General features: G+C 58.0%; 2 protein-coding genes across 2 annotated transcripts; one reads left to right on the forward strand and one right to left on the reverse strand.

Moving 5' to 3' along the window:
- Positions 1-30: 30 nt before the first annotated feature.
- Positions 31-7,388, reverse strand: IDH3G (isocitrate dehydrogenase (NAD(+)) 3 non-catalytic subunit gamma). Its single transcript, XM_002763401.7, has 13 exons — positions 7,298-7,388; positions 3,830-3,871; positions 3,679-3,690; positions 3,316-3,413; positions 2,832-2,944; positions 2,216-2,276; positions 1,969-2,101; positions 1,635-1,768; positions 1,237-1,339; positions 987-1,133; positions 619-713; positions 476-536; positions 31-236 (listed from the first exon to the last, which is right to left on the reverse strand). Exons 1-13 carry the CDS (start codon positions 7,376-7,378, stop codon positions 135-137), a joined length of 1,182 nt encoding a protein of 393 aa, XP_002763447.1. The 5' UTR covers positions 7,379-7,388; the 3' UTR covers positions 31-134.
- On the forward strand, positions 7,212-10,731 carry SSR4 (signal sequence receptor subunit 4). Its single transcript, XM_008990078.5, has 7 exons — positions 7,212-7,443; positions 7,729-7,809; positions 8,742-8,860; positions 9,791-9,865; positions 10,060-10,149; positions 10,402-10,467; positions 10,571-10,731. Exons 1-7 carry the CDS (start codon positions 7,377-7,379, stop codon positions 10,673-10,675), a joined length of 603 nt encoding a protein of 200 aa, XP_008988326.2. The 5' UTR covers positions 7,212-7,376; the 3' UTR covers positions 10,676-10,731.
- The last annotated feature ends 3,074 nt before the right edge of the window (positions 10,732-13,805 follow it).

Genomic DNA, 13,805 nt, shown 5'->3' on the forward strand with positions numbered 1-13,805 from the left:
GCCTGGAGTGAGGGAGGCCCACGCCAAGTCTGCGGAGAAGCTGCTTTATTCTGTGCTCTGCCTACCAGGCTGGCTGGGATGCTGGAGTGAGAAGGGGGATCTGAGGAGCAAACCGAGAAGATTACAGGGCCAGCCTAGGCCTCCACAGCCCGGCCATTGACAACACGGATGTGGCGGATGATGTCCTGGATGGCCTCAGATGTTGTGCCCTGGCCCCCAATGTCTGGAGTGTGCATCTGTAGGAGAGAGGCAGGCTCAGCACACGCCAAACCGTGTCACCCCTGCCACTGGTAGCCCAGGGATACCTGCTATCTCCTGTGCCTTATAGAGGCTGGGACTGCCACCAGGAGGGCAGTGGCACCAGCTAAGGACCATAGGCCCTACCAGACCTAGTACCACCCTCCCCTGAGGACTGTGGTCAGTGTGAGAGGGAGGCTGGCGGGGGCAGCAGGGCAGGGGGTAAGGGGAGCCTCACATTCTCATTGTCCATGGACGCCAGGACAGCCTTTCGGATGGAGGTGGCGTAGGAGTGCAGCCTAGAGGATGGGACAGCCAGCCTTCAGTCCCTAGGGCCCAGTGGGCTGGCCGGGGGCACCGGGGGCACCAGGAGCCACTCACTTGAGGTGGTCCAGCATCATGCAGCTGGCCAGCAGGGTGGCCGTGGGGTTGGCGATGTTCTTGTTGGCGATACTCTTGCCAGTGTTCCTCGTAGCCTGGAAGAGGCAGGATGGAGAGTGGGTGCAGGGTGCAAGGATGTGGGGTGGTGACCACTCCTGTGGCTACTCCACAGGGACAAAAGCCCATTAGTGGGTACCAGGGGCTGGGGTGGGTGTGAGGGCAGACAGCTCATGTGGGGTGGTGAAAATGCTCTGGGATGACAGGGTGGTAATGCTGAATCATGCACTTTGCAAGGACCACCCGGGTGGGGCGAGAGTGCGCCTCCGTGTGTCTGCGGACAGGAGAACGGCGCCACTGCCGGCACTCACCGTTTCGAACACCGCGTACACATGGCCATAGTTGGCCCCAGCCACAAGGCCTGGGCCTCCGACCAGTCCCGCGCAGACGTTGTTGACAATGTTGCCATAGAGATTGGGCATCACCATGACATCAAACTGCTGGGGCCGGGACACCAGCTGCGGGTCAAGGAGGGGGCTGGCTGAGGGGCAGATTTGGGAGCACGGGTGCAAGAAGCCCAGGGCACCCAAGGCAGGGGGATGGCACTGGGCAGGCTAGTACCTGCATGGTGGTGTTGTCCACAATCATGTTCTCGAAGGTGATCTGGGGGTAGCCAGCTGCCACCTCCCTGCAGCACTGCAGGAAAAGCCCATCGCCCAGTTTCCTGGTGGGGGTTAGGGACAGGACACCAGTTCGGCCATCACAACAGTCAGCCGGAGGGAAGGGTGTGCAGAGGGCCCTGGAAGGCTGGGGTCTGACTTCTAACCTGTCCCTCACCAGCAAAAAGGACATAATCCCACTCCACTTCCCCTAACTGTCGGCTCTGGTGAGGCCTTGGGGACAACGGGGCATACACCTGGGGTGGCCCCTTGGTGGGTGGCTGGGCTTTAGGACCACAGATCCCTGAGAGCAGGCCCAAGCAGAACCACTGCAGAGCAGTCAGGGGACAGGGGACATACATGATGTTGGCCTTGTGCACAGCCGTCACTTTCTTCCGCCCGCTCTCCTGCGCCAACTTGAAGGCATACTCGGCAATGCGCAGGGACTTGGCCTTGGTGATGATCTTCAGGCTCTCCACCACTCCCGCCACACTCTGAGGAGAGGACGAGGAGAAGAGAACCATGTCCTCCTGGAGAGCAGCGATGGCTCCAGTAGGAAGCAGCCCTGTCTGCGTATCCCAGCTTCTCCCTCGGGGATGGCCCCTGCCCTCTGAAGGTAGGCCTGTCCCTGGTTCCTTAAGCTCTCCCCATAGTCTTGGCCTCAGTGGGGCTCGCCCCCAGCCCCCATGCACACCTCATGCTCCAGGCTGCTGTACTCGCCCTCTGTGTTCTCCCGGACGATGAGAATGTCTATGTCCTTATGCCGGGTCACCACACCTGGCAGGCTCTTACAGTGGATGACGTTGGCATAGAGGTCCAGGCTGGTGCTGGGAGGGGACAGAGAAAGAGGCTGCTAGGCCTGACAGGCGGCTGACTGGAACCAGACTCCACCGGCAGCCCCCAGCCCCGCCAAGCCGCCGGCCTGTACACCTGGGCCTCACCGAAGGATGTTGTTTCGGGATTTGTGGGATGGCGGCAGGTTATGGTTGGTTTCGATGTTGCCTACAGAACACAACACAGGTTTACTGGGAGCAAAAATACTTCATGGAACACAAGAATGCAACTTCCAGCCTAAGCCCCACGGGGCTCCATGCTCAGGGATCTCCATGAATAGCCCCTGAGCAAAGGAACGAACAAGTAAACAAATGAAGAAAGGTTGGCAACCAGCCAGGCAGCCATGCCGTTCCCCGCCCCGGTTCTGGAGCAGGAGAAAGTCACCACTCTTTACTACTAACAGGCTGGCTGGCCAGGCTGGAGCTAGCAAGGTGACCTTGGTGGTGCTACTGCCAGGCCCCGCATCAAGGCGCCACACTCAGGGGCAGGCAGTGGCTGCCTGGAGGAGGCCACGGATTGGCCGGGCTCTGCCCCACGACCCAGGACACCTGGAGGAAGGGAAGCAGGGGCCAGTGGCATCCGTCCAGCCTCCAAGCACAAGGGTGCTCTCGAGCCAGATGAGCCCTGAAATCAGAGCCTCAGGGCCCCACCAGAGTCAGCTCCAAGGGAGGTAGAAGAAATCACGCCTAGGGCCCCATCCTGGCCCCTGGCCCTGGAGCTCACCCTTCAGGGCCACACGGTTCCGGCGGATGGCCATGATAGCATTGCGAATGTCCTCTTCATCGGCATTGGAACTCACGTGCACCTCTTCAAAGTCCACCGGTACACATGCGTGCCTGAGGCAGAGCAGGGTCAGGGAGGCCGGCCCAGGCCTTTCCCGCACCTCCTCCAGGAAGCCTGCCCCAGCTACCTCTTCCCTGTTGCTACCTGCCCTGACCTGGCTCTGATTGAGAGAGGACTGGGCCTACCTTCACCAACTGATGGGAACACACTCAAACTCAACAATGCACACTGCGGCAGGACTGGTGCCACCTTCCCTGAGCCCAGGCCAGCCTGGCGGGATCATAGGCACTGGGACGCAAGTCCTGGGCTTACAGGCCATCCTGCCACGGCCCCACCGAGTGCTTCTGGGCACAATGCCCCCTCTCGGCATAAAGTCCTTAGGGCCCCCTGGCTGGGGACAAGGCAGGGCCCAGGCGCTCCACACCTGAAAACGGACTTCACGTGCAGCATGAGCTCCGGCCCGATGCCATCGCCTGGGATCATGGTCACCGTGTGCCGCCCGCCATACTTAGCTGATGGAGGCTGCAAGAGGCAGAGGGTGAAGGTGGGGACCCCACATGCCCCCACCCTGGCCCCCATGGACTCCAGCCAGTTCCCTTCTTCCCATGAGCACTGACCTCACAGGCCGCCCCATGGCAAGGTACCAACGTGGGGCAGCCCCATCCCAGACAGGGCTGCTCATCCGGGCTTCTGGGTCAGCAGCAGCCCACCTATGCCTGGAATTTAGTCAACCCCGAAGCATCTGAGAGCCCCCCAAACCCAACAGGTAGAGAAGAAGGATACTCACAATCGTTTGTTGCTAGAAGAGGAGGAAAAAGAAGACACAATCAGCCAAGGTTGCAAGAGCATCTCAGGGGAAAGGACATAGGCCATACGCACACATGCACACTCATGGCCACACCGAGACGACACATGCGTGGGTGCGGGCAGGTACTTACTGAGGAGCTGCTCCTCGAGGGGGCCTCATAGGCGCCTAGAACCTGGTAGAGAGACCCAAATGCCAGCAGTTGGTTTGATGTCCAGCCCAGAAAGCCAAGTTGGAAGGAAAAAGGGACTGTCCCCACTGTGGCCAGCCAGGCCCCCTGTCTGTGCAGCACAGCCCACTGCCAGGGGAACAACAATCAGTTCTGAAGCCTCGGCCTCCAGGGCTGGCCCGCTGGAACACCCGGAAAGCGGAAGTTGCTCCAGCTTCCTGCTTCCTTCAGCTCTTCGGTCAATTTCTTCTTTTTTTTTTTTTTTTTTTTTTTTTTTTGAGATGGAGTCTTGCTCTGTGGCATAGGCTGGAGTACAACGGTGAGGTCTTGGGGTTCACCACAACCTCTGCCTCCTGGGTTGAAGTGATTCTCCTGCCTCAGCCTCCCGAATAGCTGGGATTACAAGCATGAACCACCACACTCGGTTAATTTTGTATTTTAGTAGACACAGGGTTTCTCCATGTTGGTCAGGCTGGTCTTGAACTCCTGACCTCAGGTGATCTGCCTGCCTCAGCCTCCCAAAGTGCTGGGATTACAGGCATGAGCCATCATACCCGGCCGTTCTTCAATCAATTTCTTAAAACGTGCCTCTGGCCTCCCTCCTTTTTTTGTTGGTTCTGATTATTTTTTTGGCCAGTTAGTCCTGCTCAGTGATGTTTGTAATATGCAAAAATGGGCAAACTAAACCTGGGCCAGCAGGGAAGTCCTCACCACAGATCCAAGACAACAATCATACCATCACTTCCCTCATCACTTTTCCTTATTACAAAAGGGGTATGTGGTTGCCACAGAAAGAGCAGAACAAGGAGATAAGAAGGTAGCACCCAGCCTCCGGCCTCCCTGAGACAAGCACTATCGGGCTCCTGGGGAATGGCCCTTCAGAGTTAGAAACAGAAAACAAACATGTAGGGACATCCAGCCATTTCTGGAAGGTTGATAACAGACACCCAATTCTAGGGAGGCCTTCGGAAAGGACCACTGGATGCCAAATGTCCCCAACCCCCTGCCTAGAAGCCTGACAGCTTCAGAGCCAAAGCTGCCTGAGCCAAATGTGCCAGGTGCCAAGTGACCTGCTGTCCTGGAAGAAGCCCAGGCCCCAGGTCCCACTGCAGGAGAAGCTTCCCTCCCCACTGTGCCCCACCTAGGAACACACCTGAGGTCTTCCCTGTGACTTGCAGAGGCCCTTCCACTTGACCACCAGCCAGCAGCACGGGCACAGTTGAGACTTCTGTCTTCTCTCTAGCACTTATCAACATCTGGAGTCATCTTATTTGTGGGCTCTTATAAGCACACAGAAGGCAGCTTCCATGGACCTCCATAAAAGCTTTCCCTGATGTCCTAAGGCCCTACCCACCCCTTTCCCTAGGTTATCACTGGATTGCTTCCTCCTTAACCCCTGAGCCCAAGAGGAAGGGTCGAGTCAGTCTGGTCCAATACTGTCACCCCAGGACCCAGCACAGTGGCCCAGAGTTGGGACATAAGGAACATTTCCTGAGTTAACAAGCACATCAGAAAATGAAGAAAGAAATGGAGAGTGGGGAGACGTCACTCCAAATCCACCATCCACTCCTCTTGAGATGGCTTCATGGCCTCATTTGAAATTCACAAAACAGAGACACCTACTTTCCACGACTGTTGGAAAGATTAGGCGACAGGAAGTGTGTGAGCTGCTCACAATAGCTAGTGCTACAGTATGCCTGCCCCTTCACCCCACTGGCCCCTCAGGTCAGAGTTCAAGGCTGGTGTCCCTGGAGGGTCACAGGATGGACCCCTGCAGCTCCTAGCTGTAGTTCCTCCTGAGCTTGAGCCGTGGCAGTGAGCCAGCCTCCTGAGGGCATGGACCTCCCGCACAGATGGCAACATCACCGCCAAGGCTGAACCTCTCCCGCACCTGGTCCCTGCGCTAGGTATTCTTTCGGGCTTTGGCAAAAGACCCAGAGAGTGCTCCAGATAGACTTCTCCTGCCCTGACTGGACAGATGCAGGCACCTTCCTTCAGGAGGTCGCAAAGGCTCTGCCTTGTGCTCTGGCTTCCCTGTGAAGCCACCAAAGGAACCAGGTGAGGCAGGATTAATACACACACACCTCCAGCTCTCCCATCACCCTTTCGGAGTTCCACGGAAAGAAAGGGCGGCCACAACCCACATCTTATGCTTGCTGACGTTTCTCTCTCTGGCACATTTCTATTGGACCACATGCCAATGGTGGCTGTGTGTTTTCCCAAGGCGTCTGAATCACTGGGATCTAAGACCTGGGGTTTCTCTCTCAGGGTTCTCATGCCCAGGATAGTCAGTCTCAAGGCAAGGCACTGACCAGATACCGACCATTCACTGTCCCCCACTCTCACCCCAACGCACACACAGACACAGGGGAGGTCAGGGAGGAGGCTTATGTCTTCACCGAAAGCCTACAGGCACCTAGCTGCTGGAGCAACCAGAGCCTCTGGAAAGCCACTATATATGGCCATCCTTTCAGCAGCAAGGTGGGAGAAATCAGCAACGTCAAAAGAATTTCATTAGGCATAAGCAGTCTCCCCCAGAGGTCAGAGGGAGAAAACACAGCAAGTAGAGGTGTCCCTGGGGAGTGGCAGCAAAGTCACCGAGTTCTGGTAGGTCAGAGTTGACAGGATCCTTTGAGAATGTGAAATTTCCTTCCCTCTGGGTCCCAAAAAGGAAACTGGAACCCAAAGAGAAGAGGAACTGGCGTAAGGCCACGCAGTGGGTCAGTGGAGGAGTATGGCTTAGAGGTCAAACTTCTTACTCATCATGGCCAGTGCTGGATAGCAGCTGCTTCAGATGGTTTGCAGCCCAGCTAGGACCTAAATCAACCTCATCTTAAATATGCGTAAGGAAAGAGGACTTGGACCCGAATACGTAAGACAGCAGACGGAGAAGAGCAGAAGCAAAACCCCCGCAGCCTCAGAAACCCTAGTTCCCTTCCATTCCAGGCGTCTCGGGGGAAAGGCATCTGGGGCTCTAAGACTGTGGGAGAATGGGCGATGACTGGCAAAGTCCAATTCTTTTGCCACCGTGACAGGTGGCAAAGCGGTCCGCGAGAGGGGAACCCGGGGAGAGACAGTCCCACAACCGGATTTCCGAAGCGGTGTGAGAAGGGCGGGCCGGAATATGTGACCGCCTCAGAAGGACTCTTTGAAATACACTAAGGAGGTGACACCCGGCCGCTACGGCCCACTCTCCTCCGCCTGTACGGAGCCCCCCGCCAGCGAGGCGGACACGCTGGGGGAGCCGGCCCAGGGCCAACGTCGGCCAATCCCCTCAGTGACAGCAGAGGCGGCCAATCAACCCCGGAGCATAGCCCTCTCCCCGCCCCTGTTGGGGCCCACAGCCAATCGGACTCCAGCCTGTTTCGGGAACGGCTACCCCACCGCTCCCTCGCGAGCGCTGCGCTGTCCTTTGGCCCTTTCCCTGCTCACCTCCCAGGGACGGCAGAAAAGGGCTGGCCTGAGCACTGCCTTCGCAGCGCCGCTGGCGGCCGTCGCTACCTTCAGCGCCATGACGGAAAGTGAGAAACCCCGGACGTCCCGACACGCAGACGCCGTTCTCGCGAGAATTCGACGGTGTGCAAAGTCTGAGGGCAGGCGCGGGCCCCGTACTGCGCACGCGCGCGACCGCACTGATTCTCACGCCACCTTGCGGCGCCTAGAGCGCCGCTGCCGCCATGTTGTTGGGGTTGGGCTCGTGACCAGATGGGCCCCTGGCTCGGGGAGGGGCCACGTCAGTGCTGCCAGCGACGTCACAATGCCGGCCCGGCCCTTCGATGCATGATTGGCTGCCGCTGCCACTTACGCTCGCGCTTCCGTGTCTGCCCCTCGGGTTCATGGGAGCTCTTTCTCTTTTCCTCTAGTCAGAGAAGAGGTGATGGCGGCGACGGCATTTTTCGGCGCCCTGGCGCTGCTTCTGCTGTCCGGCCTCTCCCACTGCTCAGGTAGCAGCCCGGCAGGGTCTTGTTTGTGGCGAGCCTCTGACCCACGGCAGGTGGTGTTGAGGGGAGGAGGGATACGGGGTCTGACCTTTCGGTATCCGTCGCTGCGGGCCGGGCCTTCCTCCGAGAGGCAGGCTGCCTCGGGCCCTGGGGACCAAAGCACCTCACGCACGTTTACGGGCATCCAAGCTTTTCCTTGTCTGCTCAGACGAAGAGGAGTCCCGGAGCCTCCGCAGTGCGCCCGGCCCCCAGCTTCGGCACATGTCTCCGCTCCCGCTCCCTCTCCCTGCGGGTTCGGACAGGAGCAAAGCCTGTAGTGCTGAGCGGATCGCGGCCAAAAACGGGGCTGGAGGACCCACATAAGCCAGGAAGAGAGCTCAGTGAGGAGAGGGAGGAAGAGTGGGGCGAGTTAGATGGGGAGCCGAAGGGGTGCGCAGGGTCTTGAGTGCCAGGCCGAAGACCTGTGCTTCTGGAACCAGAGCCTGTTCCGTTTTCTTCCTCAGGAAACGCTGGGGCTAGTCTTGACCTTCTGTCAAATGGCCAGCGGCAGAGACCCTTTCCCTCATCTACCTGCCTGCAGCCTCTACCCGTGATGTACTCATCCAGGCTATTTGTGGCTCTGAATTGAAGCTGGCCTAGCCCCCAGGCCTCTGTGTCATAGGTCCAAGTGTTAGCATGCATTGTCCAGTGAATCCAGCCCCCACCTGCCCCCAGCACACCTTCAGAAAGCCGCCTTCATAGTAATCCCACCTCTCTTGCCACTGCATTTCTTACTGAGCACTTGGTTCTCTCTCTCATCTCACCTGGAAGGGGCAGGAGAATCCCGTGGGTCCCAAGCTGAGCCAAGCTGTGAGGCAGGGCCGGCCCAGCCTTCTACCCTCAGCCTGGCACACTTGAGGTGGCCTTCCCCAGGTATCTCTCCCTCTTCGCCGCAGCCGAGGCCTGCATGGAGCCCCAGATCACCCCTTCCTACTACACCACTTCAGACGCCGTCATTTCCACCGAGACTGTCTTCATCGTGGAGATCTCCCTGACGTGCAAGAACAGGGTCCAGGTGAGACAGTGGGGGTTCAGCCAGGAGGACAGGTTGGGGTGTTCCTCACCGGCAGTTGACACGGGGACCCGTGTCGACAGAGGAGGAATAAGGATTCCAACTCTTGGGGTGCTGTAGAGATCAGGAGACAGCGATGCAAGGTCACCCTCCGCACCTGCTTTGTCTGTGGTGCCTACACGACGTAACACTGGGCTCACACCCCGCTGTTTCCTGAAAGTGTCTGCACCCGGAAAAAGGGCCGGGGTCTACCCGCCCCGGTTGCCATTGGCCAGTTTCTCTGTGTGGGTGTTTTGTTTGGTTTTTATTTTTTCTTTGTTTTTTTCTGAGACAGAGTCTCACTCTGTTGCCCAGGCTGGAGTGCAGTGGCGCCATCTTGGCTCACTGCAGCCTCTGCCTTCCGGATTCAAGCGATTCTCCCCTCAGCTCCCAAGTAGCTTGGGTTATAGGCGCTCATCACCAAGCCCAGCTAATTTTTGTATTTTTTGGTAGAGATGGGTTTTCGAGGGTTGTAACTTCAAGATTGAGGAGCCTTGGCCTTGGCCTCTGACCTGTGTTCCCATAAGTCCAAAGAAGAAATTGGACCTTTTTTGGGTACAGACCTCTTAGAGTTAAACACCCCTTGGCCAGCCCACTAGGCACCCCTGACCCCAGGACCTCCCTTGCAGACTCAGGGAAATCGCTTGGACATTTTTATCATCCTACCCCTGCTCACAGTCAACAGGGTTCCTAATGGTTCCACTTAGGCCAGCCCATGGGGGGCCCTGTGCCCCATAGGGGAAGGCTGATGCAGAGGGCCAGTCACGGGATTGGTGAGTGTTCCCTGGTACCTCCTGCCAGGGACCTGCAGGCCATGTGAGCAGTCCACAGGGCTCCTCTGCCCACACACCCGGAGAGGGCAGAAGGTGACTCTGCCTTTGTCCCCTCACCCAGAACATGGCTCTCTATGCTGACGTCAGTGGAAAACAATTTCCTGTCACCCGGGGCCAGGACGTGGGACGTTATCAGGTGAGGGGCCAAGGGTGCCCTTGCTGGTGTTGTTCCCTGCTCCTGGGTGTAACATGAAGCCCCGGGGGTGGCTGGTCAAGTAGGGCCAGGGGCCATGGGTTCGGGCTGCTGGAGAGCTGCCGTGTCGGCACTGGGAGGCAGGGCTCCCCTCCGTGTCCACTCTGCCCATGCCCTGCACAACACACCCAACCCAGGTGTCCTGGAGCTTGGACCACAAGAGCGCCCATGCAGGTACCTATGAAGTCAGATTCTTTGACGAGGAGTCCTACAGCCTCCTCAGGAAGGTGAGGATGCCTGCAATACACTGTACTCTCCTGTCCCTGGGGAGCAGGATGGGCTGGGTGAGGAGGTGTTGGCAGCAATTCCGAGCCAGGTGGCCCTCCTGTGCTCCTGTCCTTTCTCTTCCTCAGTGTCTCTCACCCATTTCTCTCCTTTCCTTTTCCGGGGCTCGGACTGGTGTTCCTGCCTGTCTTTCCTCTCCCCACCCCACCCTGGCTGCACGCTGGGCAGCCCTGAGCACAGCGCCTCCCTTGCAGGCTCAGAGGAATAACGAGGACATTTCCATCATCTCGCCCCTATTCACAGTCAGTGTGGACCATCGGGTAAGTGACCTGCTCCCCCCTCCTTGTGGGGAGCATTGGGCTGAGTGAACGTTACCCTGGTCTGCTTGCCCATCCCCCTCTGAGCTGAGCTCCTTTCTTTCAGGGCACCTGGAATGGGCCCTGGGTGTCCACTGAGGTGCTGGCTGCAGCGATCGGCCTGGTGATCTACTACCTGGCCTTCAGCGCGAAGACCCACATCCAGGCCTGAGGGCAGCTCCCCAGCCCTACCCTTGGGTCCTTCAATAAACATCACAGGAACCTGGGGCTGCTAGCTTGTGTTGTTGTGCCTTCCCCCCACTGGGAGAGCTGAGGGCTGGTGTCCCCTTGTCTGCCTGGTTAGTGGAAGCAGCAGGCAGGAAAGGGGCGGGCTTTGGTCTGGAACTCCCCTCCCTCCTCCCAATGAAGTCTCCTGTCTGGTCCCCACAGAGCCCTGTGTCCACCTTTCCTGCATCTCTCTCCTGGTTCAGGGGTAAGGGCAGCAGGCTCCTGTGTTGGGAGCTCCAGGCCTGATCTGCACACTGAGGGCTTTCCCTGCACTGCTTTCAGGCATGCCAAGCACCCCCACCCTGCCCATGCAGCATGCAGCTGTCCAGGCCCGGCTCCTCCACGCTCCACGAACTGACCACACCACCTTGCTTCCAGTGTGCTTGGCCTTCATGTGATGTTGAGAAAACACACACCCATGGCCAGGCGTGGTGGCGCACACCTGTAATCCCCACGCTTTGGGAGGCTGAGGTGGAAGGATTACCTGACGTCAGGAGTCTGAGACCAACCTGGGCAACATGGCGAGACCATGTCTCTACAAAAAAAAAGTCAGCTGGGCGTGGTGGCATGCGCCTATAGTCGACCTGGAGAGGTCAAGGATGCAACCTGGGTGACAGAGTGAGACCTTGTCTCAACAAAAAAACACCGACACCTGTGAAGAGCACACCACTTCCTCCTAGAGACCTCTCTCCCAAGATCACCCATGCCTTCAGGACGCCAGGCAGGCATCGCGGCTGTTCCACCTGCAGCTCACCCTGCAGCGCTGTCTCCTGTCAGCCTGTTTGCAGCTTGGCACATGCTGGCTCCTGGCCAGCTAATGGCATTCCTTAGGGGCACTGAGGGCCCATGAGGCAGGGAGGTTCCTGGGGTCCAAAAGAACTGGGTGCAAATTGCAGGTGAGCCCTTCCCAGCCATGGGAACCAAGTCGGTTTTCTCAGCTGCTAGGCAGTACCTGTGCCTACTTGAAGGTGTCAGGCAGTCCGTTGGGACCAGCCAACAAAGCCCTAACATCTGGGTGCTAGCTCACCCATTGGCTGTTACTGGAGAGAAATGGAACCCTCCAGAGAGGCTGCTTTTTTTTTTCTTTTTCTTTCTTTTTTTTTTTTTTTTTTAGATGGAGTTTCACTCATTCCCCAGACTGGAGTGCAATGGCATGATCTTGGCTCACTGCAACCTCCACCTCCTGGGTTCAAGCGATTCTCCTGCCTCAGCCTCCCGAGTAGCTGGAGTTACGGGTGCCCGCCACCATGCCCAGCTAATTTTTTATATTTTTAGTAGAGATAGGGGGTTTCACCATGTTGGCCAGGCTGGTCTCGAACTCCTAACCTCAGGTGATCCACCCTCCTCGGCCTCCCAAAGTGCTGGGCTTACCAGGATAAGCCACCACACCTTGCCAAGACCGCTCTTGAAAAGAAGGGAAGGCCCAAAAGCTGTCTGGGAGATAAGGGCTCCCCAGAGACAGTGGCACTGTGAGGGGCCAGGGGTGTCAGGAGTGGGTGACGGCTGCTCTGCCAGAGTCTTGGAAGGAGGTCATCTATACTAACAGAGAGCCCTCTTCCCACCCCCAGGCCTTGGGGAGGGGGGTTAAGTTGGGTGGGGCTTGCTGCTAGGAATGTGGAGGCTCCTAAGAAGAACTGGGCACCTACCCCAGAACAGTGCACAGGAGCGAATGGAGTGTGCAGATTCGAGAGGAGCCCTGCAGCTGGAGCAAGAGCTACTCCCCCTGGCTGCTGAAGGAGCAGCTCGTGTCTTGCCAACAGCCTGTGCAGGGCGGCCGGCTGGGGCAGGCCAGGTGTGGCAGGCGCCCAGGCAAGTGGCAGGCACCCAGTTGCTCTTTTTGGTTCTGGGTCTGCCACAAAGCCTGATGGCAGTGGGACCCGAACGCAAAGTTGCCATTCCAGGGCATCCGTAGCCAAGCGCTGCCAGTTTTCCTGGCGCCACCTCTCCCCGAACCAGCCAAGGGACTCCAGGCTCCAGGCCCATCTAGGCCCACATCTCAGGAGTACTGGAGGGCACCCCACCAGAGGAGGAAGTGGGTGCCTTTAGGGCCATCCAAGTGAGCACCCCCAGCAGCTAGAGGGAGGCCAAGGGTACAGTTTGACCTGCATCTCCAATCACCTCCAGCCAGTACTCTGTGGGCAGGGCTGGGCCCTTGGAGCCTCCTTCCCCCAAGGGACAGTTAGGGGGCTGGTCAAGGGTTGTGTGTGCCAAGCCCTCAGCGGGTGAAGTCCTGAGGGGTGGGGGAAGCCATTATCTCCAGCCCCAGCCCTCTGCCCCCACTTCCTGCCACCCAGCCAGCAAGGCCCTTCCTCTTTTCCCTACTGGTGGAGTGTGATATACTAGGCCTTCCCTCCCAGGGCTGCTGTGTGGCAGCCCACATCCTTGTGCCCCAGCCTTCCCTGCAGCAGGACTCCAGGCTTCTGGGAACAGGCACTGGAACTTTTCCCTCACAACCTTCTTAGCATCCAATCTGTCACTGACTTGCTGCCCAGAACTTAGAGAAGTTTAAAAAAAATTTTTTGAGACAGGGACTCGCTCTGTTGCCCAGGCTGGAGTGTAGTGGCTCAATCTTGACTCTGCGACCTCCACCTCCCAGGTTCAAACGTTTCTCCTGCCTTAGCCTCCCAAGTAGCTGGAATTACGGGTGCATGCCACCACGCCCAGCTAATTTTTGTATTTTGACTAGAGACAGGGTTTCTCCATATTGGCCAGGCTGGTCTCAAACTCCTGACCTCATGTGATCCACCCGCCTCAGCCTCCCAAAGTGCTGGGATTACAGGCATGAGCCACTGTGCCTGGCCTATATTCTTTCTAGAGAATTGTAATGCCTCCTCACCCAATTCCACTCCTTCAAGGCAGCACTGCCCACTCCAGGGAGCACCACTCCCACGGCAGGCTGTGCCTGTGTTGTCTGTGGAGTTCTCTTTGAGGCCCTGGCCCCACACAGCACTGAGCATGGCTCCTGGCACTTGACAGAGCCCAAAGATTTGCTGACAGCTCCCAGGATGGAAGGGCCCTGGCAACCACATAGGCATTCATCTGTCTTGCTAGGCACAATGGGATCACCAGAGCGA

This window comes from Callithrix jacchus, chromosome X (assembly GCF_049354715.1).
Source record: "Callithrix jacchus isolate 240 chromosome X, calJac240_pri, whole genome shotgun sequence".
Classification (NCBI taxonomy): Eukaryota; Metazoa; Chordata; class Mammalia; order Primates; family Cebidae; genus Callithrix; species Callithrix jacchus.